The sequence below is a fragment of the Mobula hypostoma genome, chromosome 12 (assembly GCF_963921235.1).
Source record: "Mobula hypostoma chromosome 12, sMobHyp1.1, whole genome shotgun sequence".
Taxonomy (NCBI): Eukaryota; Metazoa; Chordata; class Chondrichthyes; order Myliobatiformes; family Myliobatidae; genus Mobula; species Mobula hypostoma.
The window spans coordinates 907,996-935,898 of NC_086108.1; the positions used below are offsets into that span (position 1 = coordinate 907,996).

Consider the following 27,903-nt stretch of genomic DNA (forward strand, 5'->3'; position numbering starts at 1 on the left):
CATAAATTATACTATGTATTACACTGTACTGCTGCTGCAAAACAAATGCCAGTGGTAATAGACTTCTGATCCACAGAATTCACTACACACTCGTCTGTTCATTTGGGCTGAAGGTTCTGGAGCAGAGGTTCTTCATCCGGGTGGTACATTAGCCTAGTGGTTACGTCCAGGGTTCAGTTCCTGACATTGCTGCCTATAAGGGGTTTGTAGGTTCTCCCCGTGACAGTGTGGGTTTTCCTCCGGTTCCCTCCCGCAGTCCAGAGATGTACTGGTTAGTAGTTTAATTGGTCATCGCAAACTGTCCGATGATTAGGCTGCGGTTATAGAGGTGAGTTTCCAGGCGCACAGCTCTTTGGGCTGGAGGGGCCTGATCTGTGTTGTTCTATAAATAAATAATAAATATGAGCTGATACTGTGATATTTAAGCTGATTTTATGCAGAGTGACTAACAATGAAATGTAACTTTTAATGACTTGAGAGCCAAGAGTAGGACACATCATCCAGCCTTCGAGCCTGTTGGCCACTCAGTAAAATAGTACCTAAACCAATCTTGGCCTCAATGTTACTTAACTGCTTTCTACCCATTCTCCTTGACTTCACGGTAGTGTAGCAGTTGTAACTAAGCTATTAGAGCCCCAGCGACCGAGGTTCAATTCCCGTTGCTATCTGTAAGGAGTTTGTATGTTCTTCCCATGGCTACATGGATTTTTCCGCATGCTCTGGTTTCCTCCCACATTAAGATGCATGGGTTGGAGTTAGTAAGTTGTGGGCATGCCAGAACTGTGGAAGCATTTATAGGTTGCCCAGCACAATCCTTTGCTGATTTGATCTGACACTAACAATGTATTTCACTATCTTTCGATGTACATGTGACAAATAAATCTTTAATTCATTTTGCTGTAAGCTTTCAGCCTTTGCCTCGCATATATTCAGTGACTGATATCTGGCGTAGAGATTTACAGTTCTCTGAAAGAAGAAATTCGTCCTTATTTCCATCTAAAAAGGGCAGCCACCATTTCTGGAACATAGAACAACACAGCATAGTACAGGCCTTTCAGCTCATGATGTTGTGCCAAATTTTTAACCTATTCTAAGATCAATCAAACACTCCCCTCCTACGTAGCCCTCCATTTTTCTACCATTTAAACTGAGTTTTTTTAAATGCCCGTAATGTGTCTGCGTGTAACGTCACCCCTGGCAGGATGTTCCACATACTAACACTCTCTGTGTTTTAAAAAGAACCTCTGACATGTCTCTGTACCTTCCTGCAATCACCTCAAAAATATGTCCCCTCATATTAGCCGTTTCCACCCCGGGAAAAAGTCTGTAGCTTTTCACTTGATCTGTACCTCTTACTTGACACCTCTATAGTTTCTGCAATTAATCTTCCGCTGTGGGAAGTATCCTGTCTGTATTCCCCTGTCGATTCTGCTCAAAATCTTACGTGTTTCAATAAGATCACCCTTCATTTTTCCATTTTTTGATGAACATATCAAATAATCCAGATAAGAAAAACCCTGGATCCCAGGATTCAGTCTAATCAGTGGTCCCTGCACTGTCTGCATTGTAATCCTGTCCCTCCTTAAAGATGGGCACAGTGCACAGAACGTTAAACTGCACGTGGTAGATCAGCTGAGGTCCCGCCCTCGCCCTGTGTAAAGCTCCCCTCCATACTCCTTACAATAGCAGCCAGAGAGTATGCCCAAATTCCTGGGGACTGCGAAGAATGCCTGTCCCTGGTCTATCTTTTTTTTATTGATGAAGCACTAGAACAGCTCCTATCGGCCCAGCGAGCCCAGGCCATCCAAATACACCCATGTGAACCTACTAACTGTACACCTCTGCTGAGTAAACCCACGTGGTCATGGGCAGAAAGTACAAACTCATTATAGGACGACTGCAGGACTTGAACCTGAATCCCTGGCGCTGTAACCGCTACTCTACTGCGGCACCCTCTGCGAATAATGATTTACTTTTGCGTTATTACGCAGACATGTTGATCGGCGTAGGAAATTTTTCCATTGAATGACCTGCTAGCCATTTCTCCACCTTGTCCCCAACAGATTAGCAGAGAAGAAAGCATCGATTGGCTACACTTACGACGACTGCTCAGTAACTACAGATGAGAAGGCAGAGGAGAAAGATGAAGACTACGAGGATGACTCAGATGAGAAGAGTGATTCCGATGAAGAGATACCAGACATAGGTGAGCTGTAAATTATACACAGGAGATTCTGCAGATGCTGGAAATCCGGAACAACACCCTCACAAAATGCTGAAGGAACTCAGCAGGTCTGGCAACATCTATGGAGAGGAGTAAACAGTCAAGGTTTTGGGCCAAGACCGTAAACATCGACTGTTTATTCCTCTTCACGGATGCTGCATGACCTGCAGAGTCCTTCCAGTAGTTTATGTGTTGAGCTGTGCAAGAGGAAACTCGCTGGCTGGAACAGCAGGGGGTGCTGTTGAATGTTTAAACTGAAAGGGAATGAGTTAGGTAGCAGCTGAAAATATTCTCAGGGTTGGTTAATACCTAACAACAAAGGTTGCATTCCTAACCCGAGGGTTTTCCCGTGGTTCAGCATTTGGCTTTCAGAAGGATTAAGAATGAGGAAGTTAATAAAGTGGTAAAGTAAATGCCCAGGGAAATTGTTGTTGTTGTTGTAGTACTAGTAGTAGTAGGGAGTAGTCTGTTATGCTGTTGGCGTTTAGGGCAGCAATGAAGATCTTTCATCTCTGCCGGTGTTCAGGGCTTCCTTCATCATGTCAGTAGCTTCAGCTTGGCTTCCACCACTGTCAGTCACGCAAGTCCTGGGTGGAGTCTCGGGAATACCGTTGTACTCATGTAGAAGGATTCTTCATTGCTGTTTCTCTAATAGTTTCTGGAGGCCCAATCATTGGTAGGAGCAGCGCACTTGGACGAGGTTACTCGCAGGTCGGCGAAGCTCATACAAAAGGAGAAATTTGCAGTTGTTCAGACATTCTGGAGGCCCAGTCAGCGGCGGGAGCAGAGCACTGTGAATTAAATAAAAGTACAGAAGGGACAAGCAGGACGGCCATTGTGGGAGTAGGCCAGAGGTGAGAGTAGGAGGGTCAGGCTTTGACTCGAGGCTTCTACAAGGAGAGGCTGAGGCCGAAAGAAACAGGTTAGAAGGGTAGTTTTCCCTTTCATTATTTGGTCTTGCTTGCCCATTGTACAATGCAGACAGGATGGCAGATATGGCAGTGGAATGCTCCTCCTGTAGGATGTGGGAATGGTGGCATTCCTGATGACTACACTTGCAGGAAGTGCAGCCAGCTCCAGCTCTTGAAAGGCCGCATTAAGGAGCTGGAGCTAGTGTTGAACGAACTAAGGATGATCTGGCAGGCAGAACAATTGATAGGTAAAACTTTTGAGTTGGTGGTTACACCCTGAGTGCAGAATTCAGAGAGAACACCGAGAGAGGTAAGGGGAGAAAGGAGCCAGTGCAGGATTCCCCTGTGGCCTTTCCCCTCAGCAACAGGTATACCCCTTTCGATACTGATGAGGGGGATGACCTCTCTGGCAAGGCAGCAGCAGCCAGACCAATAGCATTGTGATCAGCTCTGAGTTCCAGAAGGGTAGGGTAAGGTCAGGTGGAGCATTAGTCATATGGGACTTGATAGTTAAGGAGACAGATAGAGGATTTTGTGGCAGCAAAAGAGATGCCAGGATAGTGTGTTGCCTCCCTGATGCCAGGATCCAGAATGTCTCTGAGCAGTTGCAGAATATTCTTGAAGGGGAGGGTGAGCAGCCAGAGGTTGTGGTACCGATGACACAGACAGGAGAGAGGTAGAGGTCCTGTGCAGTAAGTTTAGGGATTTTGGAAGGGGGCTGATCTTCTGAAACAATTTTGGGCAGCACATTTTCCAATTTAATTGCCATTATTTTAGAAAGAATTTTAAAATCTACATCCAACAAAGACCTGTAGATGGTTTGTACTCTGTGCGGAGGTTGACCAGTGGTGTTCCGCAGGAATCTGTTCTGGGACAACTCCTCGTTGTGATTTTTATAAATGAACTGGATGAGGAAGTAGAAGGGTGGGTTAATAAGCTTGCTGATGATACAAAAGTTGGGGGTGTTATGTATAGTCTGGAGGGTTGTCAGAGGTTACAGTGGGACACCGATAGGATGCAGAACTGGGCTGAGGAGTGGCAGATGGACTTCAACCCAGATAAGTGTGAAGTGGTTCATTTTGGTAGGTCAAGTTTGAAGACAGAATATAAATGGTAAAACTCTTGGCAGTGTGGAGGATTAGCGAGATCTTGGGTCTGTGTCCATAGGACACTCAGACCTGGTGTGCAGGTTAAGAAGATATATGGTGTGATGGCCTTCATGAACCGTAGGATTGAGTTCAAGAGCCGTGAGGTAATGGTACAGCTATATAAGACCTTGGTTAGACCCCACTTAGAGTACTGTGTTCAGTTCTGGTCGCCTCACTACAGGAAGGATGTGGATACTATAGAGGGAATGCAGAGGAATTTTACAGGGATATTGCCTGGATTGGAGAGCGTGTCTTTTGAGGATAGGTCGAGTGAACTTGGCCTTTTCTCCTTGGAGCAATAGAGGATGAGAGGTGACCTGAAGAGGTGTGTAAGATGATTGAGAGGCATTGATCCTGTGGATAGCCAGAGGCTTTTTCCCAGGAGTGAAGTGAGGGGGCATAGTTTTAAGATGCTTGGAAGAAGGTACAAGGGGGATGTCAGAGGAAAGTTTTTCACACAGAGGCGGGTGTGTGTTATGCACTGCCAGGGACGGTGATGGAGGCAGATACAATAGGGTCTTTTAAGAAACTCTTAGATAGATACATGGAGCTTAGAAAAATAGAGGGCTATTAGTAGGGAAATTCTAGGCAGTTTCTGGAGTAGGTGACATGGTTGGCACAACATTGTGGGCTGAAGGGCCTGTAATGTGCTGTAGATTTCTATATTCTATGTTCTAACAGTTTTGTTTGACCAGTCAAGGTTGTTAACCCTGAGCTACACCCTCGAATCTGGAGGACTGGTGGGCCACTCTTGGTCTGGTCTCTACCCTTTTACCAGTTTAGCATGGGTGACCCTACTAAGAGCCAAAGCATAAACTCCTGACTCCAGCCAACGTAGCTGCTTGGGTCATTGAGGCACGCAAGCCTCCAGACCTAAAGTCAAGTTCGGTTTTTCTTGGAGGACTGGGAAATCGATGTTGGTATTAATTTCCATTTGTACCTCAGTCGCAGTGGCTTGTGTAGAAGTGGTTTGGAATTATCATTGCTATTGGTTTACAGGTTTCCCCCGCCATCCGAAGGTAGAGCATTCCTATGAAACGGTTCGTAAGCCAGAATGTCGTAAAGGGAAGAAGCAATTACCACTTATTTATATGGGAAAAATTTGTGAGCGTTCGCAGACCCAAAAATAACCTACCAAATCATGCCAAATAACACATAAAACCTAAAATAACAGTAACGTATAGTAAAAGCAGGAATGGTATGATAAATACACAGCCTATCTAAAGCAGAAATACTTCTCTGCAATCATTGCCTGCACTGTTCTCTGTAGCAAAAATCTCATGCAAGCGCTCTCGGCAAAAACACTCTCTCCAGTAACCTTATTATTCTGCTCTCCACTCCCTCCGCACTAATCCTAACCTTATTATTAAACCCGCTGATAAGGGGGATGCTGTTGTAGTCTGGCGTACTGACCTCTACCTTGCCGAGGCACAGCGACAACTCGCGGATACCTCCTCTTATTTACCCCTCGATCGTGACCCCACTAAGGAGCACCAGGCCATTGTCTCCCACACCATCACCGACTTTATCCGCTCAGGGGATCTCCCATCCACTGCTACCAACCTTATAGTTCCCACACCTCGCACTTCCCGTTTCTACCTCCTACCCAAGATCCACAAACCTGCCTGTCCTGGCCGACCTATTGTCTCAGCTTGCTCCTGCCCCACCAAACTCGTTTCTGCATACCTCGACACGGTTTTATCCCCCCTTGGTCAATCCCTTCCTACCTATGTTCTCACGCTCTTAAACTTTTCGATGATTTTAAGTTCCCTGGCCCCCACCGCTTTATTTTCAGCATGGATGCCCAGTCCCCATATACTTCCATCCCCCATCAGGAAGGTCTCGAAGCTCTCCGCTTCTTTTTGGATTCCAGACCTAATCAGTTCCCCTCTACCACCACTCTGCTCCGTCTAGCGGAATTAGTCCTTACTCTTAATAATTTCTCCTTTGGCTCCTCCCACTTCCTCCAAACTAAAGGTGTAGCTATGGGCACCCGTATGGGTCCTAGCTATGCCTGCCTTTTTGTTGACTTTGTGGAACAATCTTTGTTCCGTGCCTATTCTGGTATCTGTCCCCCACTTTTCCTTCGCTACGTCGACGACTGCATTGGCGCTGCTTCCTGCACGCATGCAGAGCTCGTTGACTTTATTAACTTTGCCTCCAACTTTCACCCTGCCCTCAAGTTTACCTGGTCCATTTCCGACATCTCCCTCCCCTTTCTAGATCTTTCTGTCTCTGTCTCTGGAGACAGCTTATCCACTGATGTCTACTATAAGCCTACTGACTCTCACAGCTATCTGGACTATTCCTCTTCTCACCCTGTCTCTTGCAAAAACGCCATCCCCTTCTCGCAATTCCTCTGTCTCCGCTGCATCTGCTCTCAGGATGAGACTTTTCATTCTAGGACGGGGGAGATGTCCTCCTTTTTTAAAGAAAGGGGCTTCCCTTCCTCCACTATCAACTCTGCTCTTAAACGCATCTCCCCTATTTCACGTACATCTGTTCTCACTCCATCCTCCCGCCACCCCACTAGGAATAGGGTTCCCCTGGTCCTCACCTACCACCCCACCAGCCTCCGGGTCCAACATATTATTCTCCGTAACTTCCGCCACCTCCAACGGAATCCCACCACTAAGCACATCTTTCCCTCCCCTCCTCTCTCTGCATTCCGCAGGGATCGCTCCCTACACAACTCCCTTGTCCATTCGTCCCCCCCATCCCTCCCCACTGATCTCCCTCCTGGCACTTATCCGTGTAAGCGGAACAAGTGCTACACATGCCCTTACACTTCCTCCCTTACCACCATTCAGGGCCCCAAACAGTCCTTACAGGTGAGGCTACGCTTCACCTGTGAGTCGGCTGGGGTGATATACTGCGTCCGGTGCTCCCGATGTGGCCTTTTATATATTGGTGAGACCCGACGCAGACTGGGAGACCGCTTTGCTGAACACCTACGCTCTGTCTGCCAGAGAAAGCAGGATCTCCCAGTGGCCACACATTTTAATTCCACATCCCATTCCCATTCTGACATGTCTATCCATGGCCTCCTCTACTGTAAAGATGAAGCCATACTCAGGTTGGAGGAACAACACCTTATATTCCGTCTGGGTAGCCTCCAACCTGATGGCATGAACATCGACTTCTCTAACTTCCGCTAATGCCCCACCTCCCCCTTGTACCCCATCTGTTACTTATTTTTATACACACATTCTTTCTCTCAATCTCCTTTTTCTCCCTCTGTCCCTCTGAATATACCCTTTGCCCATCCTCTGGGTCCCCCCCCCTTGTCTTTCTTCCCGGACCTCCTGTCCCATGATCCTTTCGTATCCCCTTTTGCCTATCACCTGTCCAGCTCTTGGCTCTATCCCTCCCCCTCCTGTCTTCTCCTATCATTTTGGATCCCCCCTCCCCCTCCAACTTTCAAATCCCTTACTCACTCTTCCTTCAGTTAGTCCTGACGAAGGGTCTCGGCCTGAAACATCGACTGCACCTCTTCCTAGAGATGCTGCCTGGCCTGCTGCGTTCACCAGCAACTTTGATGTGTGTTGCTTGAATTTCCAGCATCTGCAGAATTCCTGTTGTCTCCAGTAACCTTTAAGCTATGAAGCTGCCAAATCATACCAAATAATGTATAAAAATACACAGCCTATATGAAGTAGAAATAATGTATGTACAGTGTAGTATCACTTACTGGAATCGGGAAGACGGTGCCGAGCACACTGATGATGGTGTTAGGCTGAGTCGATGGAGATTGGGGTGGTGCAGTGGCCCCCACCCTCTGGGCCGGGGAACGATACTGTTCCGCGAAGCATGTAGCGGTACAGCGGTAGCCGGGACGCACCCAGAACATCTTTAAGAAAAAAGCCGAAATAAACAAGTCATAGTCATACTTTATTGATCCCGGGGGAAATTGGTTTTCGTTACAGTTGCACCACAAATAATAAATAGTAATAAAACCATAAATAGTTAAATAATAATATGTAAATTATGCCAGGAGGTAAGTCCAGGACCAGCCTATTGGCTCAGGGTGTCTGACCCTCCAAGGGAGGAGTTGTAAAGTTTGGTGGCCAGGGGCAGGAATAACTTCCTTTGACGCTCTGTGTTGCATCTCAGTGGAATGAGTCTCTGGCTGAATGTACTCCTGTATGTAAATGCCGGCCCAGATCAGAGGCGACGCAATCGGCAATCGCCTCTGATCTGAGCCGACAGTTATGTGCCGGGCAGCACCTGATTAATTAGGTTGTTTATTTCAGCTTTTTTCCTTAAAGATTTGCTGGGTGCGTCCCGGCTACCGCTGCATTCTCCGCAAATCGGTATCTGTCGGCGGCCCGGGGGTTGGGGCGGTGGGACACTGAGGTGTCGTCTGTTTCCATCAGGTCCGGCAGGTCATCTTCTTCTATGACTGCCTGCCTCGATGTTGAAGGTCGAGGTTCGTCGTCTGCTGTGGCTGATTGGAAGGCTTGCTTGACTGCTTAGCCTCGCGCATTTTTCTATCATAAGCACTCAAACCATCTTGCAAATATGCCCTAAACCTACGTAGCCTTTCAAAATTAAAATCGTACTTTTCTGCATTTATTGCAGCGAAAATCTCACGCAGTTGCTTCACATTCAGTTCCTGGATGACTTCACTTTCGGTCAGTTCGCTACTGCATTCGGTTTTGATTGTTAACCTTTCCTCTTCCAATTGCATCAGCTCTTCATCTATCAGTTCTTGGTCATGGGATGCCAAAACCTCTTCAACATCATCTTCGTCAACTTCCACAAGCCAAACTCACTTTGTCCTTACTTCGTTCACCACAATCGAATGTCTAGTTTTACGCTAAGTGTAACACCCTTATGAGCTCTTTTAGGCTTTTCCAATACCTTAGAACTCATCTTGTAAACGGATGCTCACAGGCACGTGTTTAAGCACTACTGGCTAGAATGCAGTTCCGAATCCGGGGGAGAGTGGCTGCTCGGGGCGTGCACTGCCTTTTATCGCGCACTGCTTTTTTCGCATGCTGCCTTTTTTCGTAACAGTGAAAGCACCTTCTGTTAGCGAAAACAGGGAACTAATGTAGGTCTTTCGTAACAGTGAGGTTTCGTAAAGCGAACGTTCGAAAAGCGAGGAACACCTGTATTATCACCACATGTACGGAGATACAGTGAAAAGCTTGTCTTGCATACTGTTCATACAGATCAAGTCATTACACAGTGCAGTGAGGTAGAACAAGGTCAGACAATAACAATGCAGAATGAAGTGTAAAAGCTACTGAAAAAGTGCAGTGCAGGTAAGCGATAAACTGCAAGATCATTACAAGGTCGATGGTGAGGCCAAGAGTCCATCTTCTATTGCAAGAAATTCATTCCAGAGATTGATAACAGTGGGGTAGAATCTGTCTTTGAGCCTGGTGGAATGTGCTTTCAGGCTTTTGTTTCTCCTGTCTGATGGGAGAGGGGAGAAGACAAAATGTCTGGAGTGGGTGTGGTATTTAATTATGTTGGTTGCTTTACTGAGGCAGTGAAAAGTGTAGACAGTCTAAATGGGGGGTATTACAATGCAACTAGCTATTTGCATTGGAGGTGTTCTGGACCGTCTTATTGTATAAGAGTCTGATAAGACCATAAGACATTGGAACAGAGTTGGGCCATTCAGCCCATCGAGTCAGCTCTGCAATTTCATCAAGGCTAATCCATTTCCCCCTCAACCCATTCTCTTGCTTTCTCCCCATAACCTTTCACTCTCTGACCAATCAAGAACCTATCAAACTCTGCCTTAAGTACACCCAATGACCTGGCCTCACAGCCGAAGCGCAGATTCACCACTGTCTAGCGAAAGAAATTCCTCATCTCCTTACTAAATGGATGTCTCTCTATTCTGAGGCTTTGCCCTCTGGTCCTAGACTCTTCCACCACAGGATACATCCTCTCTGCATCCACTCTATCCAGGCCTTTCAATATTCGATAGGTTTCAATGAGGTTCTCCACTCATTCTTCAGAATACAACAAGTAAAGGGCCAGAGCCTTCAGTCACTCATACAATAAGTCTTACGTTCTTGAATTCATTCTCCTGAACCCTCTCCAATGTTGGCGCATCCTTTCTTAAATATGGGCCTGAAAATGCTCACAATACTCACCAGAACTTTGAAAAACCTCAGCATTACATCCTTGCTTTTATACTCTAGTCTGCTCAAAATGAATACTAACATTGCATCTGCCTCCTCACCACCAACTCATCCTGTAAATTAATCTTTAGGGAATTCTGCACGAGGACTTGTAAGTCCCTTTGCACCTAGGATTTTTGAATTTTGTCCCTGTTTAGATAATAGTCTGTGCTTTTATTCCTTCTACCAAAGTGCATGACCATACACTTACCGACACTGTATTCCATCTGGCAGTTCTTTGCCCATTCTCCTAATTTGTCTAAGTCCTTCTGCAGGCTGCCTGCTTCCTCAATCTACCTGCCCCTCCACTTATCTTTGTATTTCTGCGCAAATGGCCACAAAGCCATCAATTCCATCATCCAAATTATTGAGGTATAATGTAAAAAGAAGGGGTCCTGACACAGACCCCTGTGGAACACCGTTAGTTCCCGACGGCTCTTTATTCCCACTCTTTGCTTCCTGCCAATCAGCCACGACTTTATCCGTGCTAGAATCTTTCCAGTAATACCATGGGGTCTTACCTTGTTCAGCTGCCTCATGTGTAGCACCTTGTCAAAGGCCTTCTGATAGAGAAGACTGATGCAAAATACTTATTAATTTCATTCTTCATTTCCTTGTCTCCCATTACTACATCTCCAGTGTCATTTTCCTTCAGTCCAATATCTACTCTCTCTTCTCTTTTACTCTGTATATATCTGAAAAACTTTTAGTATCCTCTTTGATATTATTGGCTAGCTTACCTTTATATTTCATCATTTCCCTCCTTATGACTTTTTTGGTTGCCCTCTGTCAGTTGACTTCTCACTAATTTTTGCTCTATTATATGTCTTCTCTTTTTCTTTTATGTTGCCTTTGACTTCCCTTGTCAACCATGGTTGTGTCATCCTGCCTTTAGAATACTACTACTGTGGGATATATCTATCCTGCGCCCTCCGAATTGCTCCCAGAAATTCCAGCTGTTGCTGCTCTGCCGTCATCCCTGTCGGTGTTCTTTTCCAATCAATTCTGGCCAACTCCTCTCTCTTGCCTTCATATTTCCCTTTACTCCACTGTAAAACTGACTTTAACGTCTCCCTCTGAAGCTGCTGGGTGAATTCTATCATATTATGATCACTGTCTCCTCAGGGTTCCTTTACCATAAGCTCCCTAATCAAATCTGGTTCATTAGGGTTAGGGTTAATGCATTAAACAACGCTGTAATGCGTTACACAACACCCAGTCCAGAATAGCTGATCCTCCAGTGGGCTCAGCCACAAGCTGCTCTAAAAAGCCATCTCGTAGACATTCTAGAACATAGAATAGTACAGCACAGTACAGGCCCTTCGGCCCACAATGTTGTGCCGACCCTCAAACCCTGCCTCCCATATAACCCCCCCTCTTAAATGCCTCCGTATACCTGTCTAGTAGTCTCTTAAACTTCACTAGTGTATCTGCCACCACCACTGACTCAGGCAGTGCATTCCACGCACCAACCACTCTCTGAGTAAAAAACCTTCCTCCAATATTCCGCTTGAGTTTCCCACCCCTTACCTTAAAGCCATGTCCTCTTGTATTGAGCAGTGGTGCCCTGGGGAAGAGGCGCTGGCTATCCACTCTATCTATTCCTCTTATTATCTTGTACACCTCTATCATGTCTCCTCTCATCCTCCTTCTCTCCAAAGAGTAAAGCCCTAGCTCCCTTAATCTCTGATCATAATGCATACTTTCTAAACCAGGCAGCATCCTGGTAAATCTCCTCTGTACCCTTTCCAATGCTTCCACATCGTTCCTATAGTGAGGCAACCAGGACTAGACACAGTACTCCAAGTGTGGCCTAACCAGAGTTTTACAGAGCTGCATCATTACATCACGACTCTTAAACTCTATTCTTCGACTTATGAAAGCGAATACCCCGTAAGCTTTCTTAACTACCCTATCTACCTGTGAGGCAACTTTCAGGGATCTGTGGACATTTACCCCCAGATCCCTCTGCTCCTCCACACTACCAAGTATCCTGCCATTTACTTTGTACTCTACCTTGGAGTTTGTCCTTCCAAAGTGTACCACCTCACACTTCTCCAGGTTGAACTCCATCTGCCACTTCTCAGCCCACTTCTGCATCTATCAATGTCTCTCTGCAATCCTTGACAATCCTCTACACTATCTACAACACCACCAACCTTTGTGTCGTCTGCAAACTTGCCAACCCACCCTTCTACCCCCACATCCAGGTCGTTAATAAAAATCACGAAAAGTAGAGGTCCCAGAACAGATCCTTGTGGGACACCACTAGTCAAAATCCTCCAATCTGAATGTACTCCCTCCACCACCACCCTCTGCCTTCTGCAGGCAAGCCAATTTTGAATCCACCTGGCCAAACTTCTCCGGATCCCCTGCCTTCTGACTTTCTGAATAAGTCTACCGTGTGGAACCTTGTCAAATGCCTTACTAAAATCCATATAGATCACATCCACTGCACTACCCTCAACTATATGCCTGGTCACCTCCTCAAAGAACTCTATCAGGCTTGTTAGACACAATCTGCCCTTCACAAAGCCATGCTGACTGTCCCTGATCAGACCATGATTCTCTAAATGCCCATAGATCCTATCGCTAAGAATCTTTTCCAACAGCTTTCCCACCACAGACGTAAGGCTCACTGGTCTATAATTACCCAGACTATCCCTACTACCTTTTTTGAACAAGGGGACAACATTCGCCTCCCTCTAATCCTCCGGTTCCATTCCCGTGGACAACGAGGGCATAAAGATCCTAGCCAGGGGCTGAGCATCTCTTCCCTCGCCTCGTGGAGCAGCCTGGGGAATACTCCGTCAGGCCCCGGGGACTTATCCGCCCTAATGTATTTGAACAACTCCAACTCCTCCTCTCCCTTAATATCAACATGCTCCAGAACATCAACCTCACTCATATTGTCCTCACCATCATCAAGTTCCTTCTCATTGGTGAATACTGAAGAGAAGTATTCATTGAGGACCTCGCTCACTTCCATAGCCTCCAGGCACATCTTACCACCTTTATCTCTAATCGGTCCTACCTTCACTCCTGTCATCCTTTTGTTCTTCACATAATTGAAGAATGCCTTGGGGTTTTCCTTTACCCTTCTCGCCAAGGCCTTCTCATGCCCCCTTCTTGCTCTTCTCAGCCCCTTCTTAAGCTCCTTTCTTGCTTCCCTATATTCCTCAATAGACCCATCTGATCCTTGCTTCCTAAACCTCTTCTTCCACCTGACTAGATTTTCTACCTCACTTGTCACCCATGGTTCCTTCACCCTACCATTCTTTATCTTCCTCACCGGGACAAATTTATCCCTAACATCCTGCAAGAGATCTCTAAACATCGACCACATGTCCATAGTACATTTCCCTGCAAAAACATCATCCCAATTCACACCTGCAAGTTCTAGCCTTATAGCCTCATAATTTGCCCTGTCCCCAATTAAAAATTTTCCTGCCCTCTCTGATTCTATCCTTTTCCATGATAATGCTAAAGGCCAGGGAGCGGTGGTCACTGTCCCCCAGATGCTCACCCACTGAGAGATCTGTGACCTGACTCGGTTCATTACCTAGTACTAGATCTAGTATGGCATTCCCCTAGTCGGCCTGTCCACATACTGTGACAGAAATCTGTTCTGGACACTCTTAACAAACTCTGCCCCATCTAAACCCTTGGAACTAATCAGGTGCCAATCAATATTAGGGAAGTTAAAGTCACCCATGATAACAACCCTATTATTTTTGCACCTTTCCAAAATCTGCCTCCCAATTTACTTCTCGGTATCTCTGCTGCTACCAGGGAGTCTATAGAGTACCCCCAACAGTGTAACTGCTCCCGTCCTGTTCCTGAGTTCCACCCATACTGACTCAAAAGAGGATCCTTCTACATTACCCACCCTTTCTGTAGCTGTAATAGTATCCCTGACCAGTAATGCCACCCCTCCTCCCCTTTTTCCCCCCTCTCTATTCCTTTTAAAGCACTGAAATCCAGGAATATTGAGAATCCATTCCTGCCCTGGTGCCAACCAAGTCTCTGTAAGGGCCACTACATCATAATTCCATGTATGTGTCCAAGCTCTGCAAATTCTACATATTCTGTCTCTTGGGATCCAGCACCAACCTGATTTTCCCCAATCTACCTGCATATTGAAATTCCCTGTGACTATTATAACATTGCCCTTTTGACGTACCTTTTCTATCTCCAGTTGTAATTTGTAGCCCACATTCTGGCTACTGTTTGGAAGTCTGTTTGTTGTTCGTCCATCGTTGATGTCAATGAGGACCTCGACACCATAATGACGGTGTCGAGACTAGCGCGTGATTTGGATTTAAGTGAGGGAGAGTTGCGCAGCGTCAGCCTCACTCTCTCTTCCCAATTCCCATCTGGGTCCAGTGGCAAGACAGAGTCTAGACGGCTGGAGATGGTCTGTATATAACTCCCATCAAGGTCTTTTTACCCTTGCAGTTGCCTTAGCCCAACCCACAATGATTCAACACCTTCCGATCCTATGTCACTTCTTTGTAATGATTTGATTTTATTTTTTGCCAACAGAACTACGCCACTCCCTTTCAATACATCGGATGTTAAGCTCCCAACTATAATGTTCTTTCAGCCACAATTCAGTGATGCCCACAATGTCATACCTGCTAAGCTCTAGCTGCGCTACAAAATCATCTACTTTATTCCATATACTGTGTGCATTCAAATATAACATCTTCAGTCCTGTACCTGTCACCTTTTTTGATTTTGTCCCCCTTTTACACTGGAATTCATCCCACTGTCTGCAATTTTGCCCCATCATCTTCCTGTCCTTCCTGACAGTCTCATTACACACTGCCTCCACTTGTAAATCAACAGGCCTATTTCATTCCTCTGCCAAATTAGTTTAAACCTTCTCCAACAGCTCTATCCTGCAAGGATATTAGTCCCACTCATGGGCAGTTGTAACCCGTCACTTCTGTATAGATCATATCTTTCCCAGAAGGGATCACAATGATCCAGAAATCTGAACCTCTGACCCCTGCACCAGTTCCTCAGCCACACGTTCATCTGCCAAATCATCCTGTTCTTACCATCACTGGCACATGCCACAGGCAGCAATCCAGAGATTACTACCCGGGCGGTTCTGTTTTTCAGCTTTCTACCTAGCTGCCTAAAATCTCTCATCAGGACCTCCTCATATTTCCTACTTAAGTCATTGGTGTCGATATGTACCAAAATTTCTGGCTGCTCACCATCTCCCTTTAGAATGCTGTGGACCCGATCCAAGATGTTCCTCACCTTGACACCCGAGAGGCAACTTACCATCTGTTGACTATCATCCGCGCCTGCAGAATCTCGTGTCTATTCCTCTAACTGGAATCCCCTGTAACTACTGCATTCTTCTTCTCCCCCTTCCCTTCTGAGCCACTGTGCGGGGCTCAATGCCAGAGACCCAGTCGCTGCAGCTTCCCTCACCTTTGTTAGGTCGTCCACCTCAACAGTATCCAAAATGGTGTACTTATTATTGAGGGGAATGGCCACGGGTACTCTGCACTGGCTGGCTGATTCCCTTCCCTCTCCTGACAGTCATCCATTTACCTTACAACTTAGGTGTGGCGCGTGGCCAAGTGGTTAAGGCGTTGGTCTGAAGGTCGTGGGTTCAAGTCTCGGCCAAGGCAGCGTGTTGTGTTCTTGAGCAAGGCACTTAACCACACACTGCTCCAATCCACCCAGCTGAAAATGGGTACCGGCAAAATGCTGGGGGTTAACCTCGCGATAGTCTGGCGGGGGTGTGGGGAGTCTCGTACTCTCAGTCACTTCACGCCATGAAAACTGGCATAAGCACAGGCCTGATGAGCCTGTAAGGCTCGGGACAGACTTTAAATTGCAACTTAGGGGTGATTGCCTCTCAGTAACTTCTATCTATCAACTCTTCAGTTTCCCTTATGATCCGAAGGTGATTGACTTGGAGCTCCAGTTCCTTAACACTTTCTTTGTGGAGCTGCAGCTCAGTGCACCTGGTGCAGATGTAGTTTTCCAGAAGATCCGGAGGTTGTCCAGAATTTCCACAGCTGTTGTAAATCTAGTCAAGGAGAAAAGAAGAGCTTACAAAAGGTTCAAAAAACTGGGTAATGATAGGAATCTAGAAGGTTATAAGGCTAGCAGGAAGGAGTTTAAGAATGAAATTAGGAGAGCCAGAAAGGGCCATGAGAAGGCCTTGGTGGACAGGATTAAGGAAAACCCCAAGGCATTCTACAAGTACGTGAAGAGCAAGAGGATAAGACGTGACACAATAGGACTAATCAAATGTGACAGTGGAAAAGTGTGTATGGAACTGGAGGAAATAGCGGAGGTACTTAACGAATACTTTGCTTCAGTATTCACTATGGAGAAGGATCTTGGCGATTGTAAGGATGACTTGCAGTGGACTGAAAAGCTTGAGCATGTAGATATTAAGAAAGAGGATGTGCTGGAGCTTTTGGAAAGCATCAAGTTGGATAAGTCATCGGGACCGAACGGGTTATACCTCAGGATACTGTGGGAGGCGAAGGAGGAGATTGCTGAGCCTCTGGCAATGATCTTTGCATCATCAATGAGGACAGGAGAGGTTCTGGAGGATTGGAGGGTTGCGGATTTTGTTCCCTTATTCAAGAAAGGGAGTAGAGATAGCCCTGGAAATTATAACCAGTAAATCTTACTTCAGTGGTTGGTAAGTTGATGGAGAAGATCCTGAGAGGCAGGATTTATGAACATTTGGAGAGGCATAATATGATTAGGAACAGTCAGCACGGCTTTGTCAAAGGCAAGTTGTGCCTTAACGAGCCTGATTGAAGTTTTTGAGGATGTGACTAACACATTGATGAAGGTAGGGCCGCAGATGTAGTGTATATGGATTTCAGCAAGGCATTTGAGAAGGTACCCCATGCAAGGCTTATTGAGAAACTAAGGAGGCATGGGATCCAAGGGGACATTGCTTTGTGGATCCAGAACTGGCTTGCCCACAGAAAGCAAAGAGTGGTTGTAGATGGGTCATAATCTGCATGGAGGCCGGTGACCAGTGGTGTACCTCAGGGATCTGTTCTGGGATCTTTACTCTTTGTGATTTTTATAAATGACCTGGATGAGGAAGTGGAGGGATAGGTTAGTAAGTTTGCTGATGACACAAAGGTTGGGGTGTTGTGGATAGTGTGGAGGGCTGTCAGAGGTTACAGCGGGACATTGATAGGATGCAAAACTGGGCTGAGAAGTGACAGATGGAGTTCAACCCAGATATAGTGAGGTGGTTCATTTTGGTAGGTCAAATATGATATCAGAATATAGTATTAATGGTAAGACTCTTGGCAGTGTGGAGGATCAGAGGGATTTTGGGGTCTGAGTCCAAGGCTGCTGTGCAAGTTGACTTTGTGGTTCAGAAAGCATATGGTGCATTGGTCTTCATCAATCGGGGGATTGAGTTTAGGAGCGGAGAGGTAATGTTGCAGCTACATAGGACCCTGGTCAGACCCCACTTGGAGTACTGTGCTCAATTCTGGTCGCCTCACTACAGGAAGGATGTGGAAACCATAGAGAGGGTGCAGAGGAGATTTACAAGGATGTTTTGGATTGGGGGGCATGCCTTATCGGAATAGGTTGAGTGAACTCAGCCTTTTCTCCTTGGAGTGACAGAGGATGAGAGGTGACCTGATAGAGGTGTATAAGATGATGAGAGGCATTGATCATGTGGATAGTCAGAGGCTTTTCCCCAGGGCTGAAATGGCTAGCATGAGAGGGCATAGTTTTAAGGTGCTCGGAAGTAGGTACAGAGGAGATGTCAGAGGTAAGTTTTTTACGCAGAGAGTGGTGAGTGCGTGGAATGGGCTGCCGGCGGCGGTGGTGGAGACGGAAATGATGGGGTCTTTTAAGGGACTCTTGGATGGCTACATGGAGCTTAGAAAAATAGAGGGCTATGGGTAAAGCCTAGGTAGTTCTTAGGTAGGGACATGTTCGGCACAACTTTGTAGGCTGAAGGGCCTGAATTGTGCTGTAGGTTTTCTTTGTTTCTATCTCACACAAAGAACACAACACAGCCATTCTCACTGCTCGAACTATGCACTAGCAGATGAAGAAAAAGAAGAAACTCACTGGATACTTAGCTCATCCAAGCCTGTTCTCACTGAAGTTTAATAAGCCAAAGCCTCCCCACTCTAACTCTGGTCTACTCCAACAATGGTCGCGCCGCGTGTCCCTGCCTTACTTTTATCGGCCCTTGATAATGAATTGCGACTGCGCTGCTGATGAGAAGGAAAATCCGGTGAAAGCTCCACACCTCTTGCTCCCGGATCTGTGTGAGGCCTCCTCCTCCTCCTGCAACTGTACCGCCGCGAAGAAAATAACAGTGGGATAGTATCTGTCCTTGAGCCTGGTGGTATGAAAAGATGAGCTGCTCCTTCGAGCTGGAGTCTAAAATACATGTTGTGTATGCAAAAATAAAAAGCTGCCTCTCCCAACTCCTCCCCTTTCCAGGCCCATTGAAGGGTCTGGGTCTGAAACATGGGCTCTTAATTCCTCTCCATAGATGCTGCTAAGTTCCTCCAGCATTTTGTGTACGTTACTCTGGTTAATCATTAAGATGGAAAGCCTCAGTAGCTCTTTGCAATAACAGAGCATCTGTACCATAAACGTGAGTGCTGAGTTGCTAATTAACCTACAATGAGTTTCAAGGTGAAGCGTATGTTCCATTTAATTTTATCAAATATCATGTGAGGTTGATAAGCTGAGCCAAGATTATTGCTTTCGGGTGTTACATTGGTAGGTTTGTTTTGAAGTTTTGTTGTGTAGGGAATCTCAGCAGGCAGTTTGAGAGCTAGAGTTGCATTTATGTAGCACCATTCACATCTCTTTAAACACATCCCAGACTGCTTTACAGCCACTGAAACACTTGTAATTGAACAAAATGAAAGATTTTCCATTTTGGTCATGTTTGAGAGGGAGAAGTGCAGTTTTTCACATACCACCTCCCTGATGGGTGTAATGAGAAGAGGGCATACCTTGAACAATGAGAGTCGTTCACAATGGATGTCACCTCCAATGAGGACATCTTCAAAAGGTGATGCCTCGAGTGGGGGGGGGCGGGAGATTGGGGCTGAGAGAAAAAAAATGGATCGTCCGTGAAAAAATGGTGGAGCTGAATCGATTGGCCAAATGGCCTGATTCTGCTCCTATATCATAGAGTTTAGCCCTTTTCAATTATGTTGTCTTTTATTCTTCTAAACTCCAGATAGAATAAACCAATCTCATCTCATGAGACCACCTTCTGAGCTCTAAATTCAGATTCTTACAGATACATGTAGAGATGGCCCAAGTTCTGATTTATTCAAAGGACCCGCAATAAATATACAGAATTATGAGGGGTATAGATAAGGTATATGCAAGCAGGCTTCTTCCATCAAGGTCAGGTGGAACTACAATGCGAGGTTATAGGTTAAGGGTGAAAGGTGTAAAAGTTTAAGGGAATATGAGGGGAAACTTCTTCACTCAGAGGGTGGTGAGAGTGTGGAATGAGCTGCCAGCGCAAGTGGTGCATGCGAGCTCGACTTCAACGTTTAATATGTTTAGATACTTCATGGATGGGAGGGGTATGGAGGTCTGTGGTTCAGGTACAGGTTGATGGGAGTAGGCAGTTTAAATGGTTCAGCATGGACTAGATGGGCCAAAAAGCCTGTTTCTGTACTGTACTTCTCTATGACTTTAAGTAATAGGAACAGAATCGGGTCATTCAGCCCATCGAGTCTGCTCTACTGTCCGATCATGACTGATATATTATCCCTCTCAACCCCAGTCTCCTGCCTTCTCCCCATAAGCTGTGATGTCCTTACTAATGAAAACCTATCAGTCTCTGCTTTAAGTATCCCAATGACTTGGCCTCCGCAGCCATTGGTGCCACTGAATTCCACTGATTCACCACCTTATGGCTGGAGAAATTCCTTCTCATCTCTGCTCTAAAGGGATGTCCTTGTATTCTGAGGCTGTGTCTTCTGGTCCTGGACTCCCCTACTATTGGAAACATCCTCTCTACATCTACTCTATCTAGACCTTTCAATATTCAATGAAGTGTTTTGACAATGTGAATGTTCTTTTTGCATAGAAATGTTTGGAAAGAATTGTGGATGTCAGAATGTACGGTGATCTACTGTATGCTTTTCTGGAAATGAAACAATTGTCGGCTGCTAACTTAATTGATTAACACTTGGAGGTTTCTGAATGTTTATGTCTTGCCTTTCAGATGTTGAAGTGGATGTTGATGAGTTAAACACTGAGCAGACCTTGGAGCTGAACAAACTCGCTACCACTTACGGGATGTCTGAAGGTGACTTTGTCAGGTGAGGCGAGCTTTTCCCTTTTCTCTCTCCCCTGATCGACCCACCCCATTTCCCCTCCATCTGCGCATTACTCACATGTTCCCATCTTCGCTCCCCAACTCCCCATTTGGTTCCATGCTCCACCTTCCTCTCCTGTCTGATTCCATCACCTGCACCCCTTTGTTGCCGCTACTCATCTACTCCCAGCCTCGGACACTATTCCTACTCTCCCCTCCTCTATCAGCCTATTACCTCCTCAACTGGATTTACCTATCACCTGCTAGTTTTTGCTCATTCTCTTCCCTCCACTCTATACCCGCTATCTCTCCTTTATCCTTCCATTCAGATGAAAGGTCTCGGCCCAAAATGTCGTCTGTCCATTTCCCTCCAAAGATGCTACCTGATCGGCTGAGTTCCTCCAGCAATGTGTTTGTAGAATTCACTAAAACATTTCTGTTGATCGGTGGATACGCAGCATCTTGTGTGGTTCCAAGTCAGTCAGAGGAGAAACGGTTTCTGGTTCATTCTTATGTTCTGAGTTGGTCCTCCAATGACAGATGATGGTGGGACCTATGAAGGATACACTGTCCCTTTGGACTTGGGCAAGAAAGAGCTTGCATATATGTAGAACATTCTGCAGTCCCCATCATACTTTTTGGTAGTCACTTGGCTAATTGTGGAGGAAGAGAGCTCATTGGGTGGAAGAAGGTAGCTTCTAAGTTTAAAGTAAACTTACTATCAAAGTTATTTCAACACAGGTTCATTTTCTTGTGGGCATACTCCATAAATCTATATAATAATAACCATAACAGAATCAACAGGAGACCGCCAACTTGGGTGTTCGACCAGAGTGCCAAAGATGACAAACCGTACAAGTAGAAAAAGAAAGAAATAATATTAATAATTAACTAAGCAATAAATATTGAGAACATGAGATGAAGAGTACTTGAAAGTGAGTCCATTGGTCATGGGAACCACTTGCCCTACCATAGTCAAAACCTTTGAAGAGAGACATTTTATTACCTAACCTTTACAATTAATTGACTCCCAAATTGGGCATTTGAGGGGATGGATAGGTGTTCCACTCTCAAATTCCTTAGCCACCCTGTTGGATATCCAGTACAAGGAACAAGGGATCACTGGTGATCTCCATTGTGTAGAGGGTAGGGTTGAGGGTCTGTTGATGGGTGGTATAACTGGTCTTTATTTCTATTGGAAGGATGCTTCGGAAAGACAAAGAAGAAGTGGAAGCAATCAAACATGCCAAAGCCCTGGAGGAGGAGAAGGCGATGTACTCGGTAGGGATATTCATTCATCAGTGGTTCATTTAATATCAAGGAATGTATACAAAGTCAAAGTAAGTTTTTTATAAATACATGTATGTCACCACATACAACCTTGAGATTCATTTTCCTGTGAGAATGCTCAGCAAATCTATAGAATAGTAACAACAACAGGGTCAATGAAAGATCAGGTAGCACATAGAAGATAGCAGACTGTGAAAATGCAAATATAAATGAATAGCAATAAATAACGAGAGCATGAAATAACAAGATAAAGAGTTCTTACAGTGAGATCATTGGTTGTGGGAACATCTCAATAGATGAGTGTAGTTTTCCCTTTTTGTTCAAGAACCTGATGGTCGAGGGGTAGTAACTGTTCTTGAACCTGGTGGTGTGAGTCCTGAGGCTCGTCTGCCTTCTGCCTCATGGCAGCAGTGAGAAAAGAGCATGGCCTGGGTGGTGAGAATTTTTGATGATGGCTGCTGCTTTCCTAAGACAATGTTTCATGTAGATGTTCTCAGTGGTTGGGAGGGCTTTACTCGTGATGTACTGGGCTGAATCCATTACCTTTTGTAGGGTTTTCCATTCAAAGGCATTGGTGTTCCCATACCAAGGTGTGATGTAGCCAGTCAATACACTCTCCACTACACATCTTAGAAGTTTGTCAAAGTTTTTGATGTCATGCCGAATCTCCCCTGCTGTTGTATACAGTATATAACTTGAAATTTGTACTCTTCACTGACAAAGGAACCCCACAGAATGAATGATCGAAACATCAAAGCCCAGCAGCACCCTGCCCCCATTTCACGTAAGCAGCAGCAAGAGCATTGACCTCCCCCCATCTGTGCCAGCAGAAGCTCTGACCACACCCCCCCCACCATGCAAGCAACAGCAGAAACACCCCAAAGAGACCTTGATCCAGACGCCTTCAAAACTACAGTCACAACCCAGCACTTCGGTATCCCACACAGGCTCTTTCTTCCAGCAACAACGAGGGGCTCCCAGTTTCATAGAGTCATAGAGGAGTATAGCTCAGAAACAGACTCTTCAGCCCAGATAGTCCATGCTGAAAACCATTTAAACTGTCTACACCCATATGTCTCTGCACTGGGACCATGGCCCTCCATATCCCTAATATCCATGTACCTATCCAAGCTTCTCTTGGACGTCGAAATCGAACTTGCATGGACCACCTGTGCTGGCAGCTCATTCCACACTCTCACGACCCTCCGTGAAGAAGTTTCCCCTCATGTTCTCTTTAAACTTCTCACCTGTCACCCTTAAGCCATGACCTCTAGTTGTAGTCCCTCCCATCCTATATACCTGTTGTTATACATTCTGTTGTATCTAATGAGAAGGACTGTCCAAAGTGCAAAGTAAATTTATTATCAAAGTACATATATGTCACCATATGCGTGAGATTTATTTTCTTGTAGGTGTACTAGAACCATAAAAGAATCAATGAAAGGCTGTCCAACTTGGGCGTTCAACCAGAGTACAGAAGGCACCAAGCTGTGGAAATACAAAAAAAAGAAATAATAATAAATAAGCAAAAAATATTTTGAACATGAAATGAAGCGTCTTTGAAAGTGACTCCATTGGTTGTAGGAACATTTCAAATGAAGTTGAGTGAAGATATCCCCTTTGGCTCAAGAGCCTGATGGTTGAGGGGTAATAACTGTTCCTGAGCCTGGTGGTATGAGTCCTGAGGTTCCTGTACCTTTTTCCTGATGGCAACAGTGAAAAGAGACCACGTCCTGGGTGGTGAGGTTTCCCTGATGTTGGATGCTGCTTTCCTGCAACAGCGATTCACGTAGATGTACTCATGATGGGGCAGGCTTTACCCACGGTGGACTGGGCCGTATCCACAACTTTTTCTAGGATCTTCCGTTCAAGGGCATTGGTATTTCTGTATCATGCCACGAGCATCCTCTATGTGCGTCTCCATGGCTGCCAGTATCAGATGCAGAACAGGTTTAATTATTTTGGTGTGTGTTCTTTGCAGGGACGAAGGTCTCGTCGCCAGCGGAGAGAATTCAGAGAGAAGCGCTTGAAGGGGAGAAAAATCAGTCCACCCAGGTACCCTGTGTTTAAACTCAGCTCTTTGCTATCTATGGTTTTAAAACACTTTCTTAATCTTGACCACTCTTTGTCAGGGTGACGCTGTACTGTTGATGTCAGATTAAGGAAACTCCGTTAATTTCTACTGCACCTACTGTGAGGAGCTCTATGTCACAAATGCAATCAAGTGCTTCTATACTCCATGGAATATGGCAGCCCAACTTGTGCATCTCAGTTTGCTGTAAGCAGCTGCCTGTGAATAGCCTGGTGGTCAGGGCTGATGCTGTGTTGGGACCTTTCACTTTCAGCTGAGAAGGGAGTTGTGGGCCTCAGTTTCACATCTCTGATCATAAAACCATAAGACATAGGAGCAGGATTAGGCTATACAGCCCACCAAGTCTGCTCCACCATTCATGGCTGACTTACTTTCCCTCTCAACTCCATCCTCCTGCTTTCTTCCCGTAAGCTTTGACATTCGTACTGCTGAAGAACCTATCAACCTCTCCCTTATGTATACCCAATGACTTGACTTCCACTTCCTTTTGTGGCAATGAATTCCGTGGATTTACCACCCTCTGAGTAAAGAAACTTCTCCTCATCCGTGTTCTAAAGGGACGTCCCTGTATTCTTAGCCTGTGTGCTCTGGTCCTAGATTCTCCCATTAGTTGAAAAATCCTCTTCATGTCCACTCTGTCAAATATTGAAAGGCCAAGATAGATTTAAATGAGATCACTTCTCATTCTAAGCTCTAGTGAGTACAGGCCTAGAGCCATCAAACACTCCTCATTCCTGGGATAATTCTCCTGAACCTCCTGAGCACCTCCCCAATGCCAGCACATCCTTTCTTAGATAAGAGGCCCAAAACTGTTCACAATACTCCAAATGTGGTCTGAACCCTCAGCATTACATCGTGCACACTAGCCTGTTCGAGTCTCTGATCTACATCTTGAACCCTAATTCTGCTCCTATCCCTTATGATCTTAAATCTCACCACTAGCTCTTCCCACCATTAAGTACATTTACAAAGAGTGCTGCCACAAGAAAGCAGCAGCCACCATCAAGGTCTCCATCATCCAGGCCATGCTCTCTTTTCGCTACTACCATTGTGCAGGAGGTACAGGAGCCTCAGGTCCCACACCACCAGGTTCAGGAACAGTTATTACCCCTCAACCATCAGGCTCCTGAACCAGTGTGGATAACTTCACTCACCACAACAGTGAATTGATTCCATAGCCTACAGACTGTCTCACTTTCAAGGACTCCACAACTCATGTTCTCATTATTACTTAGTTACTTTTTTATCTTTTGCACATTGGTTGTTATTTGTGTTTTTCATAAATTCTATTGTATTTCTTTATTTTTCTGTAAATGCCTGTAAGAAAATGAATTTCAAAGTATTATCTAGTATAGTTTCAAACAACAGGAATTCTGCAGATGCTGGAAATTCAAGCAACACACATCAAAGTTGCTGGTGAACGCAGCAGGCCAGGCAGCATCTGTAGGAAGAGGTGCAGTCGACGTTTCAGGCCGAGACCCTTCGTCAGGACTAACTGAAGGAAGAGTGAGTAAGGGATTTGAAAGTTGGAGGGGGAGGGATGGAGCCAAGAGCTGGACAGGTGATTGGCAAAAGGGATACAAGAGGATCATGGGACAGGAGGTCCGGGAAGAAAGACGGGGGGGGGGGACCCAGAGGATGGGCAAGAGGTATATTCAGAGGGACAGAGGAAGAAAAAGGAGAGTGAGAGAAAGAATGTGTGCATAAAAATACCCCATCTGTTACTTATTTTTATGCACACATTCTTTCTTTCACTCTCCTTTTTCTCCCTCTGTCCCTCTGAATATACCTCTTGCCCATCCTCTGGGTCCCCCCCCCCCCCCGTCTTTCTTCCCGGACCTCCTGTCCCATGATCCTCTCGTATCCCCTTTTGCCTATCACCTGTCCAGCTCTTGGCTCCATCCCTCCCCCTCCTGTCTTCTCCTATCATTTTGGATCTCCCCCTCCCCCTCCAACTTTCAAATCCCTTACTCACTCTTCCTTCAGTTAGTCCTGACGAAGGGTCTCGGCCTGAAACGTCGACTGCACCTCTTCCTACAGATGCTGCCTGGTCTGCTGCGTTCACCAGCAACTTTGATGTGTGTTGCTTGATCTAGTATAGTTTGATTGTTATATGTCGTGTCGTATGACGTGGCCAATCTTGGTCTTTCCATGACCATGTTTGGTCTTGGCAAATTTTTCTGCAGAAGTGGTTTGCCATTCCCTTCTTCTGGGCTGCGTCTTTACAAGACAGGTGACCCCAGGCGTTATCAATACTGTTCAGAGATTGTCTGCCTGGCGTCAATGGTCACATAACCAGGAATTGTGATCTGCACCAGCTGCTCATACAACCATCCACCACCTGCTCCCATGGCTTTGCGTGACCCTGATCGGGGTGGGGGGGCTAAGCAGGTGCTACACCTTGCCCAAGGGTGACCTGCAGGATAGCGGAGGGAAGAAATGCCTTACACCACTTTTGGTAGAGATTATCTGGTACATAGTACAGTTTTGTTATTAAATTTATTTTTGAATTTGAACATTGGCAGGGTCTGACAGCTAAAGGGAGACTGGGGGGGTGGGTAGAGGTCATCAATGTGTTTCAGAGTCAGTTTTTAATATGCTGTCTTTTCTGTTTCAGTTATGCTAGGAGAGACAGCCCAACTTATGACCCATATAAAAGGTAATTACACTACACAGTTTGACATTGAAACTCTGTTCCATGTGGTGCTTCTCATTATAACAATTTAAAATGAATACTGCGCAGAAATGGGTTTTGGTGGCAAAAGGAGATTGAAAACGAAGAGTTGTTTGTGTCACATTTTAAGTCATAGAGCAAGGAACAGCCCATCCAGTCCCTGTGAAACTGTTATTCTGCCTAGTCCTGATCTGTGCCTGAACCATAGAGTTCCATGCTCTCCCCATCCATGTTCTTATCCAAACTTCGATCTTTAATATTGAAATCGAACCCACAAGCACTACTTTTGCTGGCAGCTTGTTCCACACTTGCGCCACTCTCTTGAGTGAAGAAGTCCCCCTCATGTTTCCCTTAAACATTTCACCTTTCACCCTTAACCCAAGACCTCTAGTTGTAGTCCTACCCAACCTCAGTGGAAAAAACCTGTTTGCAGTTACCCTATAATTTTGTATACCTCTAACAGCTCTCCTCTCAATCTTCTACGTCCCAAGAAATGTCCCAAATATCTACAGTTCACTTTCTCTGTCTTTTGAAGGATTTAAGATTCAAGTCTGTTTATTATGTGTACACCGACATAGTTTGTGTTAACAACCAACACTGGGGGCAGCCTGCAAGTGTTGCCATGCATTCTGGTACCAACATAGCATTCCCACAGTGCTCGGCAGAAAACAACAAGCAACAAAACACGCCTCGTTCGTCCCTCTCACACAGGCACGTATGCAATTCTCCAACCCAAGAGAGCCTCCAGCCTCCAGGAAAGACCAGGGCTTATCTTTTACCTCTGTGCTGCTTTCCTGCAAGTTTCTTAAGGTTGTCATGCCCACAGGGAGGGGTTATGGGGATAAGCTTCCACAGCCTATTAAATGCTTTCAACGGTGTGCATCTCAGGTAGTTTTGACAACCAATTCCAGCTCCTGGCTTTCTTTTGTGGCTTAGCTACTGAGCCAGGTGGAACATTTCTGCTGACTGGAGAAGGGGCAAAGGTGGGTCGCTAGCACTTCAAAGCTATTCTGCCCGGACATATGGGGCTTGTCAGCTGTGGGTGGCTGCTCAACGAGGAGAAGGAAAACTCTGATCTCAAACTTCGACTG

General features: G+C 45.7%; 1 protein-coding gene across 4 annotated transcripts in view; it reads left to right on the plus strand.

Moving 5' to 3' along the window:
• The window catches only part of clasrp (CLK4-associating serine/arginine rich protein), a 129,294-nt gene that overhangs the window by 25,302 nt on the left and 76,089 nt on the right, over window positions 1–27,903 (plus strand). For all 4 annotated transcript variants that reach the window (XR_010019850.1, XM_063063478.1, XM_063063476.1 and 1 more), the window contains exons 7-11: window positions 2,064–2,206; window positions 20,664–20,760; window positions 21,959–22,037; window positions 24,028–24,101; window positions 26,756–26,797. Coding sequence is in view for 3 of the 4 variants with exons in the window: in XM_063063478.1 (XP_062919548.1) it covers window positions 2,064–2,206; window positions 20,664–20,760; window positions 21,959–22,037; window positions 24,028–24,101; window positions 26,756–26,797 (435 nt within the window). In the remaining variant the exon portion in view is untranslated. The remainder of the gene's footprint in view (window positions 1–2,063; window positions 2,207–20,663; window positions 20,761–21,958; window positions 22,038–24,027; window positions 24,102–26,755; window positions 26,798–27,903) is intronic.